This window comes from Vanessa tameamea, chromosome 26 (genome assembly GCF_037043105.1).
Source record: "Vanessa tameamea isolate UH-Manoa-2023 chromosome 26, ilVanTame1 primary haplotype, whole genome shotgun sequence".
In the NCBI taxonomy this organism is placed as follows: Eukaryota; Metazoa; Arthropoda; class Insecta; order Lepidoptera; family Nymphalidae; genus Vanessa; species Vanessa tameamea.
In genome coordinates, this window is record NC_087334.1 from 3,438,383 (window position 1) to 3,453,240 (window position 14,858).

Below are 14,858 nucleotides of genomic sequence, written 5' to 3' on the forward strand. Positions count from 1 at the left end.
GATTTTATATACATTATTGTTTCGGTTACAGAACGTCAACCCCTCCTGTGATAAAGTCTTTTTATTCATTTAAAGATGATTTATAATTATAAATTTAATTGTGGTAGAGCTTACCCTACTACACTTAAATTTATCCCCTGCAAGCCCCTCTGGGTACATTCACCCACTCTTCATATATTCTACCGCCGAACAGCAATACTTTGTATTGTTATGTGAGGGTATGGAGTTTAAGGAAACCAGTGTAACTACAGGCATGATGGACATAAAATCTTAGTTCCTATGGTTGGTTTGAGTGGTTGGTGGCGTATTGGTGATGTGAGGAACGATTAACATTTCTTATAGTACCAATCGTTATGGACAGTGGTGACCATTTACCATCAGGTGACACATTTGCCAGCCTGGAATAAAAATGTTATTCCACAATACTTCACTGCGATCAATATATTGATGTGGCAAAATTATTCCTCATGATTTTCCTTCTATCCTTCACCACCGATCATGATAATTTTATTTGAATTTTATATGAACCCGTAACTTTCGGATATAATCTCATGTTTTATTGACTGCGTTCTTTCTTTTTAAGATTATAATGGCTATGTGAAATTTTAATATGATTAATATTTATAATAATCATAGGTCAGAATTAATTTATTTTTGAAAAATAATTCTGAAATCTTCACATACACTTGACATAATCAAACGTCAGATCAACGACAAAAAGTTATGTTAAATAAAATAAGTTTTCTAAGAATATATATTAAAGAAAAAACTCACCAGTAAGCGGATCAAGTTTTTCAATCTCGTAATATTCGATGGGCGATCCGCCGTCGTCTTCTGGTTTCTTCCATGACAGAGTACAGCCATTCTTTGTGACATCTGCCACTTCCAATGGTCCCTGCGGTTTGGTTGGCTTTCCTGAGGAAATAAAATGTGTTAACTAATGGACATTCTAAGGGATTCCTTCATCATTTATAATTCATTAATTTAGGGTAATTAGGGTCTGCCTATCGCTAACAGCCTCTACGTATGCCAACGGTTTGTGAGGGGGTGAGCCTATTTAACTCTACTATATCAAAGTAATATTTATCAGATGCACTTGCACGCCTTTTTACATGGGTATAATATGACATTACATACACCTTTTAGATTGAGAAACAAAAAAAGGAAAATATTTGTTTTTTCCTACTAGGAAAGATGAAATTCTCGGGTTTTCTCTACTATGGTATGCATTTTTTATAATATAATTCTTCCTCTTAAATCACTCTCGTTTAAAAGATAACCGATTTAAAATCCGATGCTATTTATTTATCAAAAACTTACCAAGTACAGTAATCTCAACTTCTGCCTCATCTTCACCAACTTCGTTCTTGGCTTTGATGATATATTTGCCGCTATTCGCTCTCTTACTCTTGGTCATCAAGAATTTCGTGTTATAATCAACGTTGATGATCTCAAGATTCTCCCTGTTCGACAGCTCCTGGCCCTGGAAGTGCCAGGTGACAGTTGCCGGTGGTTCTCCGAAGACCTTAATGTCAAGGGACACTGGCAGACCAGCCTTGACGTTGATCGGGTTGAGATTTGTGCGATCGATCCTTGGTTTCACTGTAAAATAAAATAATTGATACTTATGAAATCAAATTTTTTCGTAACATTAATACGTAAACTAAGAATTTTATAGTTAATTTAAAAAATCATCAAATATGATATAATTTCTAGTAAAAGAAATATACTTACAGAACCGTGGCTTAGCTGTGTGCCAGGGGGTGTTCTCCGAAGGTTCGGACTGACCCGCTTTGTTGAGCGCTCGCACACGGAACTGGTATTGATTGCCTTCTTCAAGCTTTGGTACTGTTCCTTGACATACGTTGCCGTGAACTTCAGCGGCCTGAAATAGTAACAATACATTTTGTTATTGACACACACGGCAAAACATTATACACACTTTTTCTACCATCCAATAATAATTCGTCTATAAAATCATGTTTTGGTAAACAAAAGTTAATGTGGCAAATCCTGTTGATTTTTGGGTGATCACCTATCATCACGTAGACATTGGAGACATGTTGGAGACACAAGTTTTTTTTTATCTTAATAAAAATTCGATGATTACAGTTAAATTAACTTTTAGTTCTAAAGCTTTAAACTAACCTTGACGAATTCTCCTCTATCTCTGTCCATAACTTCGATGATATATCCTGTAATTGGCGCTCCATTATCTCTAATCGGAGGCTCCCATTTAAGTTTGACCGACTTTTCGTCCCAGTCCACGATGTCCGGCAGGCCAGGTGGCGCTGGTACATCGTAGGGGTTCTTGGCGAGGATGCCATGGTCAGTCTCAAGTGGTTCAGATTCTCCCTCCTCGTTCAAGGCCTTGACCCTGAACTGGTATGTGTGACCGGCTTCAAGGCCTGTGGAAATTTAAATGTTGCATTTTTAATATTAAATTTTTTAGATTAGAAAAGATACGATATGATATTTTATTATTATGATAAATATTAAAGTCTTTCTTTTTAAAAAATAATCTTCAAATTCAAAAAATTATGTTTAATAATTAATTAAAAACACATTTATCATCATATAAGTTTATGTAAATTATGTTGATTTATATGTAAACTAAATGAATCTACGGCTTTAATCTAAATCGGTTCAGCGTTATTTTCGCATTTACAACATTAGTATAGAAGAATAGATTGTACAAATTTCCAAGAACTAACCGGTAACCGTGGCCTCGGTGACGTCGGGGTCGATGGTGCCGGCCGGGCTCCACTTGCCGGTCACGGTGTCCATCTTCTCCACCACGTAGGCGCTGAGCGGCAGGCCGCCCGTGTGCTTGGGCTTGTTCCACGACAGCTTCACGTGGTCGGCGTGCACGTCCGACACCTCCAGGGGTCCCTCGGGCTTGCCTGGCTTGTCTGCGAATGGGTGGATGTGGAGTTAAGTATATTGTATAGACTGTAGGAAACTGAAATAATAGATTTATACGTAGAAAAATACTAATGATTAACGAATAATTTTTTCAAGACATCTCATATCGAGGATCTCAATACTCTCTTACTCTGTCATAAATAAAGCTGTCTGATAGAAAAATAAAATATGGAAGTCCATTTGTAATATAGTTTGCCCGCGGCTTCGCTTGGTAGGGGTTGATGGTCAGGTGTTGCACATAAAAATTCAGTTCATCGGTTTGGTAGTGAAAGAGCAACAGACAGACAGGGTTATTTTTAAATTTATAATATTAGTATGTAAGTATAGATTTGTAATTAATTTAACTAATGTAACTCTCCGATTTAAAATTACCTTAACCGCTTAGCTTAAGCTGGTTGACTAAGTTACAAACCTTACACTGAAGACAAGATATTCTAAAATGATATTTCATTTTTTAGGACTAATGCAGAACTAAATGTGTATAACACTCACCAAGCACAGTGATCTCCACCGTAGCCTCATCGACTCCTGAATCGTTTTCAGCTTTGAGCGTGTAAATACCGGAGTTCTTCCACGATGATTCGAAGATCTGAAGCTTCGTGTTGTAGTCCTCGTTCTCGAGTTTGATTCCAGGTCCGTTCTCGACGACCTTGACAATGTTTTCAATCATTATTATTATTATAATATCACTGGTTATAATTTGGGACTGTATTTTAAATAACATTAAAACCTTTAATGGCACGTGTACAATCAATCAAAACCAAATAAAATCTATTTTATGAAAATCTTACAACGGCTCTCAGCTCAACAGCTCTAATATTTAATTTAATACAGAATGTTTTATTAGTTTACAAAACAGAGGCAGATACTACTAAACTTAAACTACAGCATTTCGTAGTTTCACCTGCTTTAAATTTAAACTATTGATGTGTACACTCTTGTATTATATAAGTTAAGTTGCAGCAATTTTTTTTTAGGTTATGTACAGTACCTTGTTAGCGAAGGTCCATGTCTTGGTCGGTGGAGGTTCACCCTTAATGTCCACGTCTAACTTGATAGTAGTACCAGCACGCACACGTACAGCCACCATCTTGTCGCGGTTTATGTGAGGTTTCACTGGAGAACAAAATGAAATACGACTTCATAATTAAGTAAAAACAAATGATCCCTTTTTTATAAATAAAGGAGTTGTCAAACGGTTTAATGGACATCTCAATGGTAAGCGGTCACCATCGCCCATAGAAATTGGGGCCGTAAGAAATATTAACCATTCCTTACAACACCAACCTCGGGTACTAAGATATTATGGCCCTTGTGGCTTTAGTTACACTGGCTCATTCACCTATCAAACCAAAATACAACAATGCTGAGTACTGTTTGCTAGTACAATATCGGATGATTTTAAAAAATGTCTTCAATAAACACTCTCGTAATTCTAAAAGTTTTTATCACTAGTTCATACACTAGCAGGGTAGTGGTTATCCCAAGTGAGCAATAGTTTTAAAATAAAATAAAATCTGTCGCTCAATTTGTGACGACCTCTGATGGTAGGTCTGATCTCCTTGTTCTACGTCTTGCCTGTTAACTATTATCGTGGCATCAGTCATAGCAAAAGATATCGACTCACGGAATCTGGCCTTAGCGACATGTGGTTGCGTGGGTTCCCCGGGCTCCCCGGGCCCCGCCTTGTTGACGGCTCGCACGCGGAACTGGTACGTGTTGCCCTCCTTCAGATCGGGAACACGAGCCTTGCATTCTGGCGTCTGCGTACAGAAAAAAAAAACATACTCAAATACCTAAACAACTTAACATATGGTACACTATATTTTGTATGGTATACTACATATATTTTTACAATAATTTACTGATAAATAAATATAAAGATCATGTTATTCAACAAGATTATATTTGTAATTGAAGAGTATGACGTTGTCCGTTGAATTAAATACAAGATATGAAAATGAGAAGCTACTGAGATGTGTCCTTCATTACGACCTGGTATTATAACTCTAAATTTCTCATTATATATGGTATAGTAAGACACAAGTTAGATGTAGCATCGGCAAATTCAATAAAACCCATTGTTGCCGACTTACACAACCAATAGATATAGCTCCCTATCGCGGTATTCGACTCTATTCGACGCTATAGATTCCCGCTTCAGTTCAACCCGAGACAGCGAAGGGAATGCACGCGAGTGAATCATTCCGTACACTGCGTGACAATTTAATGGTAAAGGGAATATTATTTTTTTTTTTTTTTTTTAATATTATTGAAACTAGGTAGGCCTTATAATAGCATGAAATAATTTTTCTTCATTTATCAATTTATGAGACGAGAGAGACAGAGTATAAATATATATATTTTGGGGAAGATCACTATCAAAAGTATTTAGTTATTTACGCATATAAGCGCTGTTTTCAAGGACAATTCACTAGTTCAAGTCATGGTTCTTCTCATACAAGTTTTAATTAACTTTTTTTAACTTTTTGCTCAGAAAAAATTAAGAACGTCGAGCAAATTAAGATGGTTTTGATTATTAAGTCATTAGAAGAAAGATGTATGGCTTTCATGTCACCGAAAAAAGGTAGCCTGTGACAAAATATTTGTTAACAATATTAAACATTTTCAATGACAGTCGAGAAACTGCGGAGAAATATTACATGAACTAGGTTTTAAATTAAAAAAAATGTAAAATAATAGATCTTTCTTCTGAAGAAGACATAGGCGTTTTAGGTTTAGGATTTTTATAATATCAGGTGTTTTATCGTAAAAGCCGTATCGTATTTACTTGGTCTTCTATCCTTCAAATCAAATCTAAATTATCCTACTTTTTAAGTCAGTTAAAAATAAATAAATTTCATTTCAAAAGATTTAATTATGTGACCATTTATTTTGCTATCAAGTTCATGTAAAACTACGCGTCAATTTGACGAAAATATTTGGTTATATGACATAGCAAAATTAACAAATATTGATGATTTTGAAGGCGTACTTAATTCGGATGTGATCGGTTTTACGAAATTTGCCGATGCTACATCTAACTTGTGTCGTAATATACTTATTTCTAAACCTACCGTAGTAACAAGCGCCTCCTGCCAGTGCCCGTACTTCTCTTTCTTCTCGATGATGTAACCAGTAATGGGTGCTCCACCGTTGTTCTTGGGCGCCTCCCATTTGAGGTCCACGTGGTCCACGTCCCAATCCTCCAAAGTGGGGACGGACGGCTTGCCGGGAATATCTGAGAAGGATATCATCAGTAAAACTCAAGCAACAAATAATGAACATAATATAAAAAAAAGTCAAACTAAGCTGAAACGGTCCAATGTAGAATAGAACAAAACAAGCTTAGTTCATGAGTTCAAATCTGGGCTAGCACTATTGCCACAATTATCTTTTGCTTTGTTATTAAGTGAGAAAACTCATTAGGAAATATGTTTTCAATGAATTATACCCCTTGTACAGCCAATAGACAGTCGAGCAGCATTTTAGAACTATGACATTCTCTTTATCAGCAGAGGTGACTGATTTAGCCGAATATTATATGGTTTAAATCAACTTACCGAAAGGATTCTTAGCAATGATCGAGTGGTCGGTCTTCAATGGTTCAGACTCTCCCTCATCGTTCAGAGCTTTGACTCTGAACTCGTACTCCTCTCCTTCTTGCAGACCCTTGATCTCCATTTCAGTGTCATCGGTTTTACCAACTGGCACCCAGCGGCCGGTTGCCTTGTTGAGTTTCTCAACCACATAGCCGGTTACAGGTTTGCCTGAAAATGTTGTAAATATACTTCCTAATTATCAAGAATGATTATTTTGTAATATATATGTATATACATATTTTTATTGTCTGGTGACAGGTGTGTTGTCTGTGCCTTTGGCGTATCATTAATTTTATATTTATCTTTTTATATCAATGTACCTGCACATTTTTAATATATATTAGATATTTCTAATAAGTTTACGACTGTCTGCAATAACAACAACACATTAAGAGGAGCGATACAAGTACATAATAGGCTGTTTAACAATGCGAAAAATAAAGTGTCAATTATTGTAATCAGTATATATTATGAGTTTAAAAATGGTTATTTATTAACAAAAGTTAAAAATAATAATTCATTAATTCATAAATCCATAAATAAAAATGCATTTTTTAAACGTTTGTCATGTGACACAAAACGCTCCTGATTGGTCGGGCTTATGATGACGTCACTTGCATGTTAACCTCGTTTGCATACTGTATGTGGATTATATGTGCCACAGATTACAATACAGGAAAGTGACGTCACCGACCCCATTGCAGCGCCATTTTGTCAAAGTAGCGTTTTCGCGCGCTATTTAAATATTGAATTTTTAATTTAATATTTTTCAGCAAATATATACTAGAATTATAAAAAAAACAACTTTTACTGGGTTCCTTAACCTCTACTAAATAATATAAAACGGATTTTAAAAACCAGTCAAATAGAGTATTAATTGACCTTAAGGCATATAATATCATTAAGATATATTATTTAAATTTATTAATTAAACTAAAATATTTTAATAGTGCACTTACCACCATCGTCTTCTGGCTTCTTCCAGGCCAATTTGCATCCATTCTTGGTGACATCGGCAACCTTCAATGGACCGCCGGGCTTGCCCGGAGCTGAGAGGACGGTGATCTCAACTTCCGCCTCGTCTTTGCCGTGCTCGTTGGTGGCCAAGATGCGGTAAGTACCGGTCATGGCCCGAACAGCTTCTTTGATGTCCAGTTTTGTGTTATAGTCCACGTTGATTACATTTTCGGTTACCTGGGAGAGATTTGTAATTTGTTATCTATACTTGTATGAAACGGGAAGCGTTTTATAAGAGCTTATAGCTGAAGGTCAAATTTCAAATATAAAGGAGCGCCAATTTTGGTTTAAACCTATCTAGTCTCTGGCGTTGAAGGAAACGCCGCGATTCATAATGAAATCTATCACATGTATATTCACCAATCTGCAGTGCAGTGGCGTGATGCAATAACTATAAACTTTTACTGGTAAAAATACCTTTACCGGACACCGGAATATGTACGTACTATATCTTTTGTGTTTGGGTACTAATCTCAAACAGTTCGTTATTTTTTTATATATAATAATTACGTGTGTTTAATTCAATGTGTACAAGTGCCTGAAAGTCCGCGCCTGTATCTCAAATGCTAGTCTTTCTGAATGACGTTATACATTTAAAATCATAAACTATACTTTTTTTTTTGTTTCGTAATTTGTAATATCAATAAATACATAAATACAAATTGGACAACATCACATACATCACTCTGATCCCAATGTAAGTAGCTAAAGCACTTGTGTTATGGAAAATCAGAAGTAACGACGGTACCACATACACCCAGACCCAAGGCAACATAGAAAACTAATGAACTTTTTCTATGGCGACTCGGCCGGGAATCGAACCCGAGACCTCGGAGTGGCGTACCCATGAAAACCGGTGTACACACTACTCGACCACGGAGGTCGTCAATCTCAATATCAATATCAATGAAACAGTTTATTAGTTTTTTCTATAATTTACCTCCTTCTCTTCGTTCTTCCATTTCTGGAACCATTGCACCTTCGGCGCAGGTTCACCGCGAACGTTCACATCGAAGAAGATCGACTTGCCGGCTCTCACGGCGAGCGCCTTGAGGTTGGTACGGTCGATACGGGGTTTCACTGAAGGAAAGTTTTCTTGTATAAAATGTGTTTTCTTTTTAGATATTTTACAGTAGAGAAGAAAATTAGCACACCGGTCCCCAAACATCAGATAGTGAAATGTCTGCTATAGCTTATAGTTGCAGCCGAACTAACTACCAAATTCATATTAAGTAACTTTAGTACAGTATTAATTGCAATAAATTCAACTTGTTCATGGAAGAAATTACATATTCATGTAAAATTTCTCCAAGGTCCAAAATCAAAATATTCTTTATTCAAGTACGCTCATAAGGCAAAACACTTTTGAATCGTCGTTACAATGTTGAATTTAATGTAAAACTTCAACCAGTTCGGAAAGTAGACTCTACCAAAAATGACCGACAAGAAATTCAAAAGTTACCCTTCTTCAGCATTTTAATTACAGCTTATGTCATTAAAATCGAATGAATTCATATGTGTCTAAGATACACTGGTTCATTTACTTTATATAAAATTTCATGCAATAAATAATATACTGAAAACTCACAGGCTTTGTGTCTGATCGTGGTCATCTTTGTGGGCTCAGAGGCCTCAGATGGACCGGCCTTGTTGACGGCGATCACGCGGAACTCGTATTCACTGCCTTCAGGCAGGCCTTCTATCTTTCCGGACGTCGCTGTTCCGGGTACCTGGATTATAATTAACATTAAATATACATTAAGAAAAACTAAATATAAGATATTATTTTATACTTATATACTTTCTGTGATAAAAATGCCAATATAAAAGTCTCTAACCTGGCTTTATTGTCGATATATTTTATATTCTTAATTTTGGTATAGTAATATTACTGATGGAGACATAGATATTGCTGACTAATATATAAGTTATTATACATTTATATAATAATATCAGTACAGAATAAAAAAATTAACAAGACTATTGTATTTACATCCACTAGTAACCGTCAATTTTTTTCTGTTATAAAACACTGCCATAAGAAATAACAAGACAGGACATTGCATATATACAACCGTTATGGAAAATTTATTAATTACTAATTCCTGGTTTGCAGATAGGGACAAAAACTAATCTATGTGCTATTCCAGACTATAAAGTACCTCTATGCCAAATGTTCCGAGCATCCATCCACCCAAACTTCACACACATTAGTAAGATAGAATAATTATTGAAACGTCCAAGAATCTGAATATTACCTCAGCAGCGTTCTCCCAGTCACCACCCTTTGGTCTCTTCTGGATGATGTACTTCTGTATGGGTGCTCCACCGTCGGACTTTGGAGGCTCCCATTTGATCTCCGCGCTTTGATTGTCATGGTCTGCGACCTCGACGTTTCCGGGCTTATCGGCGACGTCTGGACATGGAGAATTTTGTTATTATACTGACTCACTAATTCGCTGCGCTGGCCCTTCTATCCGCAGTATAGCAATACCGATAATTGAATTAAGGCTGTGGACTAACTGATAAATTGGAACCCACCTTAAAGGGCTTGGTTCAAGACCAAATTCTAATAATAAATTATATAAATAAATCAGCTATATTGCTAGTTTTAATTTTTGGAAATTAGAAAAAACTCACCAAACGGATTCTTAGCGAGAACCGCCTTCTCTGTCTCCAAGGGTTCAGAGTCACCCTCGTCATTGACCGCCGTCACCCTGAATTTGTACTGATGACCAGGTTCCAATCCGGTCACCTCCATTTCCAATGGCTTTTTGTCACCGGCAACTCTGAATAACCGGAAATATTAATTATTTTGATTGAAAAATGGAAAAACGCAAAGTAAGTCAGTTAAGTTAAGTCAGTAGTTCGCACAGCTGGGCAAAGACCTAATCTTCAGAATAATGTTTAAAGCTACGGTACTACGTTGCTCTATGACGCGTTGGTGGATAAACATTTGGTATTTTCCTTCCTCACCTATAACTTAAACCCACAACCTTCGGATATAATTCACATGTTCTAGCCAATGGGCCATAAGTTTACATTGTAATACAAGACCAAACAAAAATTCTCGTGCCACTTTCTACCTGTTGATTTAATTATTATCTAGTTTCAAATTCTCACCTGCCCACACGGACCCATTTGCCAGTAGCCACGTCCATCTTCTCAAGCTCGTATTCCTTAACGGGAGAGCCACCATCGTCCTCCGGCTTCTCCCATTTAACTTTGCAGCCCTCTGCATGGACATCTGTCACTACCAATGGTCCTGAAAACAAATGACATTGCTTTAAAATATACTTTTATATAGTTTGGGATATGACTAATGTTAATAAACATTGGACAACATCACATACATTACTCTGATCCCAATGTAAGTAGCTAAATCATTTGTGTTATGGAAAATCAGAAGTAACGACGGTACCACAAATACCTAGACCCAAGACAACATAGAAAACTAATAAACTTTTTCTACATCAACTCGGCCGGGAATCGAACCCGGGTCCTCGGAGTGGCGTACCCATGAAAATCGAGGTACACACTACTCGACCACGGAGATCGTCGATGTTAGAATAGTATACTGAAATATATATTGTTTACATCTAGTATTTTAGTTAGTAAAATATTTATTTTATTTTGTGCTTCACTGTTAAATCATCACAATCTAGTTTTCATGTGTCAAGTGTGTCATGTGTTCATTTTACGATTGATATCTTCATATTGATGTAGCGCTTTAAAGCCGCTAATAAATTATGAACTCACCCTTTGGAGCAGTAGGCTTGCTGAGAACAGTAAGTTCAACGGTCTCCTCATCGAAACCATTGCAGTTCTCGGCTCTGAGAGTGTATTTGCCAGTGTCGCGACGCACCGCGTTCACGATAGTGAAATCTGTGTGGTAGTCCACGTTCTCGATCTTGATGCGCTCTGTATTTACCAGTTTTATATTCTCGCGCCATGACCTGGAGAAATCAATTTCAATGATTTTATTTTATGTTTTTGATATATTATGTAATAGCTGAGCAATACACAATAATAATTACTTTTATAATTATAAGTGATTCACTATATACATTGATTCGAGAGATAGGAAAAAATAGGCTCAGTTGGCAGATACCTCGTCATTTGCAGTATGTACTTTGTTATTAATAAATATGTACTTTGTGTAATGTTTATCAATTTATTAATCAGTTAACGATAAATTTACCGCGCCAAAACCTCATACTTTCTGTGCCCTGTATTTGAGGACAAAAGTGTCAAGTGAGTGAGAAAAGTCCATTCAACACAGACATCTTGTCACGCACTGATTTTTTATGCGAAAGTGGTATAGGTATTAAATATTCGGCATAAAATACAATAAACGAATATTCTCTTAGTATTATTTTACTTAATATTCCAATGCGAATAAAAAAAAAATGGTTACTATACGAAATTAAATTTTAAATGTATTTAATTCGATATATTTTTATTACCTCTAATTTTAATTTTAGAGAAGAGGAAATGGTGTATAGGATGTAGGATAACTTTTTATATATATTTTAAAAGTTCTTTCCAGTAAAAAATGAATTAATGCAATTTTAATAAAAACAATGTCAACGCCTTAATATAATTGTAATGCGTATCCAATATAATAATAATATTTCCTTTAGGCACTCCTCTGTAAAATTTACATGAATGATATAAAGAGCTCGAAAATCGATAGTCAATCTATCGATAGTTGTGCAACGCTCAGTCAAACTATCGATAGTATTGCTATGCTAGTACCAACATATTTCCGGAGGGGACGGCGCGTACGCAGTCCCCACTACCAAAAATTACGCGTCCGAGTTATCCGCATTAGGGATAATCGCAGAGGTCAACCCCACCGCAGTGCAATGGTGGGGCCTCGCTCTGGGGGAACCGCCTTTATGATCACGGTGTCCCCTACGCCAGGTAAGTATGCTTTACTGGGCTCAGATCCGGGATAGTCATTATTTGCGTGAAAATCTAGCCAGCGCGATGTAGAATGAGCGATTTCAAGCACAGTGACATCTAGCGAAGCTTGGTAATAATTTGTGTTGATGTAAAATAACATTTGTTCGATTTGTACATGATTGGAACAATTTAAAAATAATCATAACTTATTTAAATTATTGAAATTTTCACTTATGAGATGATCTTTATTTTTCAAACAGTTATTCAAGAGAAATATCAATTTTACAATATAACGCCATCTAGCTTAACCTAACATAACTTACAATTAAGTTTTAATAATAATTCAAAGAGGGCGCTATTGCGAAAGAAAAACCTAAGCAACTCGAGATTAAACTTCATAGTTCTCATGTAGATTGTAGATATGTGTATCAAGTTATTAATAATAAACTTATGTACTTTAAACACGTTTATTTATTTAGGTAGGTAAAAATATTTAAAGATAATATTACGGCGTGAACAGTTTTGAGATTAATTATTCATTAATTAGCAGTTTGACAGTTATCTTCATAGAAATTTAGTTAAACTTCAATTTTATTCTTATAAAAACTTAACCTACGATCAAAAAATTTGTTAAATCAATAATTTTCAAATTATTTAAATTTAAATTGATTATTTAAATTGGGTGGATAATATTTTTATGATTAAAATAAAATGTGGCCCTATTATATTTATTTATATTTAATTGTTTGTTCAGTAGCAATGTATGTGCTCATGAACCTAACAAAGATGTTAAACTTGTTTTTAAAGTGAGAACTTAATTTTTTTATATTTACCATGTGGTCTCCGGTGGAGGTTCACCAATGACATCCACAGACCATTTGTGAGTGCGACCAGCCTTGATAATCACCGATTTGAAGGTGCTGCGCTCAATACGTGGCTTCACTGTTAACGGATTACAAGAAATATTATATTTTCCAAATTTAATTCCACTGAACAGTGGACTCTCTTTAAAATAATTTAATAAAATATTTTGACATTAACATAAACTTCAAGAAAAATATATCAATATACAAATTAACTCAGAACTTATTTTGACAACAATTTTAATAATTTTCACATATGTTTTTTGTCAAAGACCTTCCACTTATTCTGTGTTCAAAAGTTGTTTTGCTTGATTATTAGGATTAAACATAATAGATTAATAAATAAATCCTTAAATGTTCTCGTTAAAAGTTTAAAGAGTTAATGAAAGTGAAGAATATTGAACAGTATACTTACAGTTCCTGTGTTTGCAAAGATGGTTTTCGGTGGGCTCTGACGCGTCACCAACACCGGCCTTGTTGTAGGCCTTCACACGGAACTGATAGATCATTTTCTCCTTCAGACCTTCCACTTTGGCCTCTGTCTTTACATCTTGAGTCTTTTGCACCTATACAGTAAAGAAACAATTTTATTTAGTAATTTATATTATTCTTTCTTCATCTTTTCATTAAAGACCTGAAATAGCCAAGTGGTTAGAACATGTGACAAAAATGTAGGTTCAAATCCGGAGAGCATGAGTAACTGTTCATGTGCAGTATCTATTATATTCAGATATTCATATCATGGTGGTTACGAACAACATTGTGAGAAAACTGTACATGATTGATGTAATTCTATCACAACTGTTTACACCAACAGCACTGGAATGATGGGGTGAAAAAAGCTAAAATTCTAAGTGGGACGTTAACAGGCTGGTTTTTTCCTTTACTATACTTTTAGTTTTAATATTATTAAATTATGTGTATGCATTTAATTTAGTACTCCATATTCATTACTAGCTCCTGCCTCTAAGGGGGCTTTACACATACCCTATGTGCAATTCTGAATGTCTGAATTGTTTATCAGAAATGTATGCAAAATTTCTTTTTCATTTCTGTAAATATTTTAGTACCCCAGCAAAAATATTAAGAGATTTTTCAAGAGTTATTTAATAATAAGTTTATTTCTGATTTGCTATATTTATAAATTGTATTTTAATCATGATTGATTCACAAATTCATCAACAATAAGTGCATATTAACTATAATATGCAAACTATAATTTTAAAAAATTTAAATCACATCTATTTCTTAAATTTGGCTTATCATGATGGTTATAATTAAATGATTACTTTACAAAAAGGATAAACTAAATATGTTACTTGTTCTTACCTCAACCCAGGTAGCAGTAAACTTGTCTTTCATCTCAATAACATATCCAAGGACAGGTCGACCACCATTGTCAGTTGGGGGCTCCCATTGCAGTGTGACTGACATGTTGTCATAGTCAATAATATTAGGCTTGCCTGGTGCTTTGGGTGGATCTAAAGAAAATAAAACAACTATATGAGGACTCAGGTCGCCTAGTTGTGTCAAATTTCCAGAT

The 14,858-nt window shown here is 35.3% G+C and overlaps 1 protein-coding gene and 1 non-coding gene across 6 annotated transcripts in view; both read right to left on the reverse strand.

Moving 5' to 3' along the window:
• LOC113393169 (twitchin) overlaps nt 1-14,858 on the reverse strand; it is a 103,117-nt gene that overhangs the window by 42,063 nt on the left and 46,196 nt on the right. For all 5 annotated transcript variants that reach the window (XM_064219158.1, XM_026629919.2, XM_064219160.1 and 2 more), the window contains 20 exons: nt 14,645-14,796; nt 13,731-13,881; nt 13,286-13,394; nt 11,304-11,500; nt 10,668-10,809; nt 10,185-10,333; nt 9,803-9,960; nt 9,133-9,274; nt 8,485-8,624; nt 7,487-7,721; nt 6,489-6,695; nt 6,003-6,166; nt 4,553-4,688; nt 3,917-4,041; nt 3,418-3,574; nt 2,715-2,912; nt 2,149-2,408; nt 1,735-1,885; nt 1,321-1,602; nt 775-915 (listed from right to left, as the gene is read on the reverse strand). In XM_064219158.1, coding sequence (XP_064075228.1) covers nt 775-915; nt 1,321-1,602; nt 1,735-1,885; nt 2,149-2,408; nt 2,715-2,912; nt 3,418-3,574; nt 3,917-4,041; nt 4,553-4,688; nt 6,003-6,166; nt 6,489-6,695; nt 7,487-7,721; nt 8,485-8,624; nt 9,133-9,274; nt 9,803-9,960; nt 10,185-10,333; nt 10,668-10,809; nt 11,304-11,500; nt 13,286-13,394; nt 13,731-13,881; nt 14,645-14,796 — 3,396 coding nt within the window. The remainder of the gene's footprint in view (nt 1-774; nt 916-1,320; nt 1,603-1,734; nt 1,886-2,148; nt 2,409-2,714; nt 2,913-3,417; nt 3,575-3,916; nt 4,042-4,552; nt 4,689-6,002; nt 6,167-6,488; nt 6,696-7,486; nt 7,722-8,484; nt 8,625-9,132; nt 9,275-9,802; nt 9,961-10,184; nt 10,334-10,667; nt 10,810-11,303; nt 11,501-13,285; nt 13,395-13,730; nt 13,882-14,644; nt 14,797-14,858) is intronic.
• On the reverse strand, nt 12,316-12,478 carry LOC113394027 (U1 spliceosomal RNA). Its single transcript, XR_003368543.2, has one exon. It is a non-coding gene; the product is annotated as a U1 spliceosomal RNA (small nuclear RNA).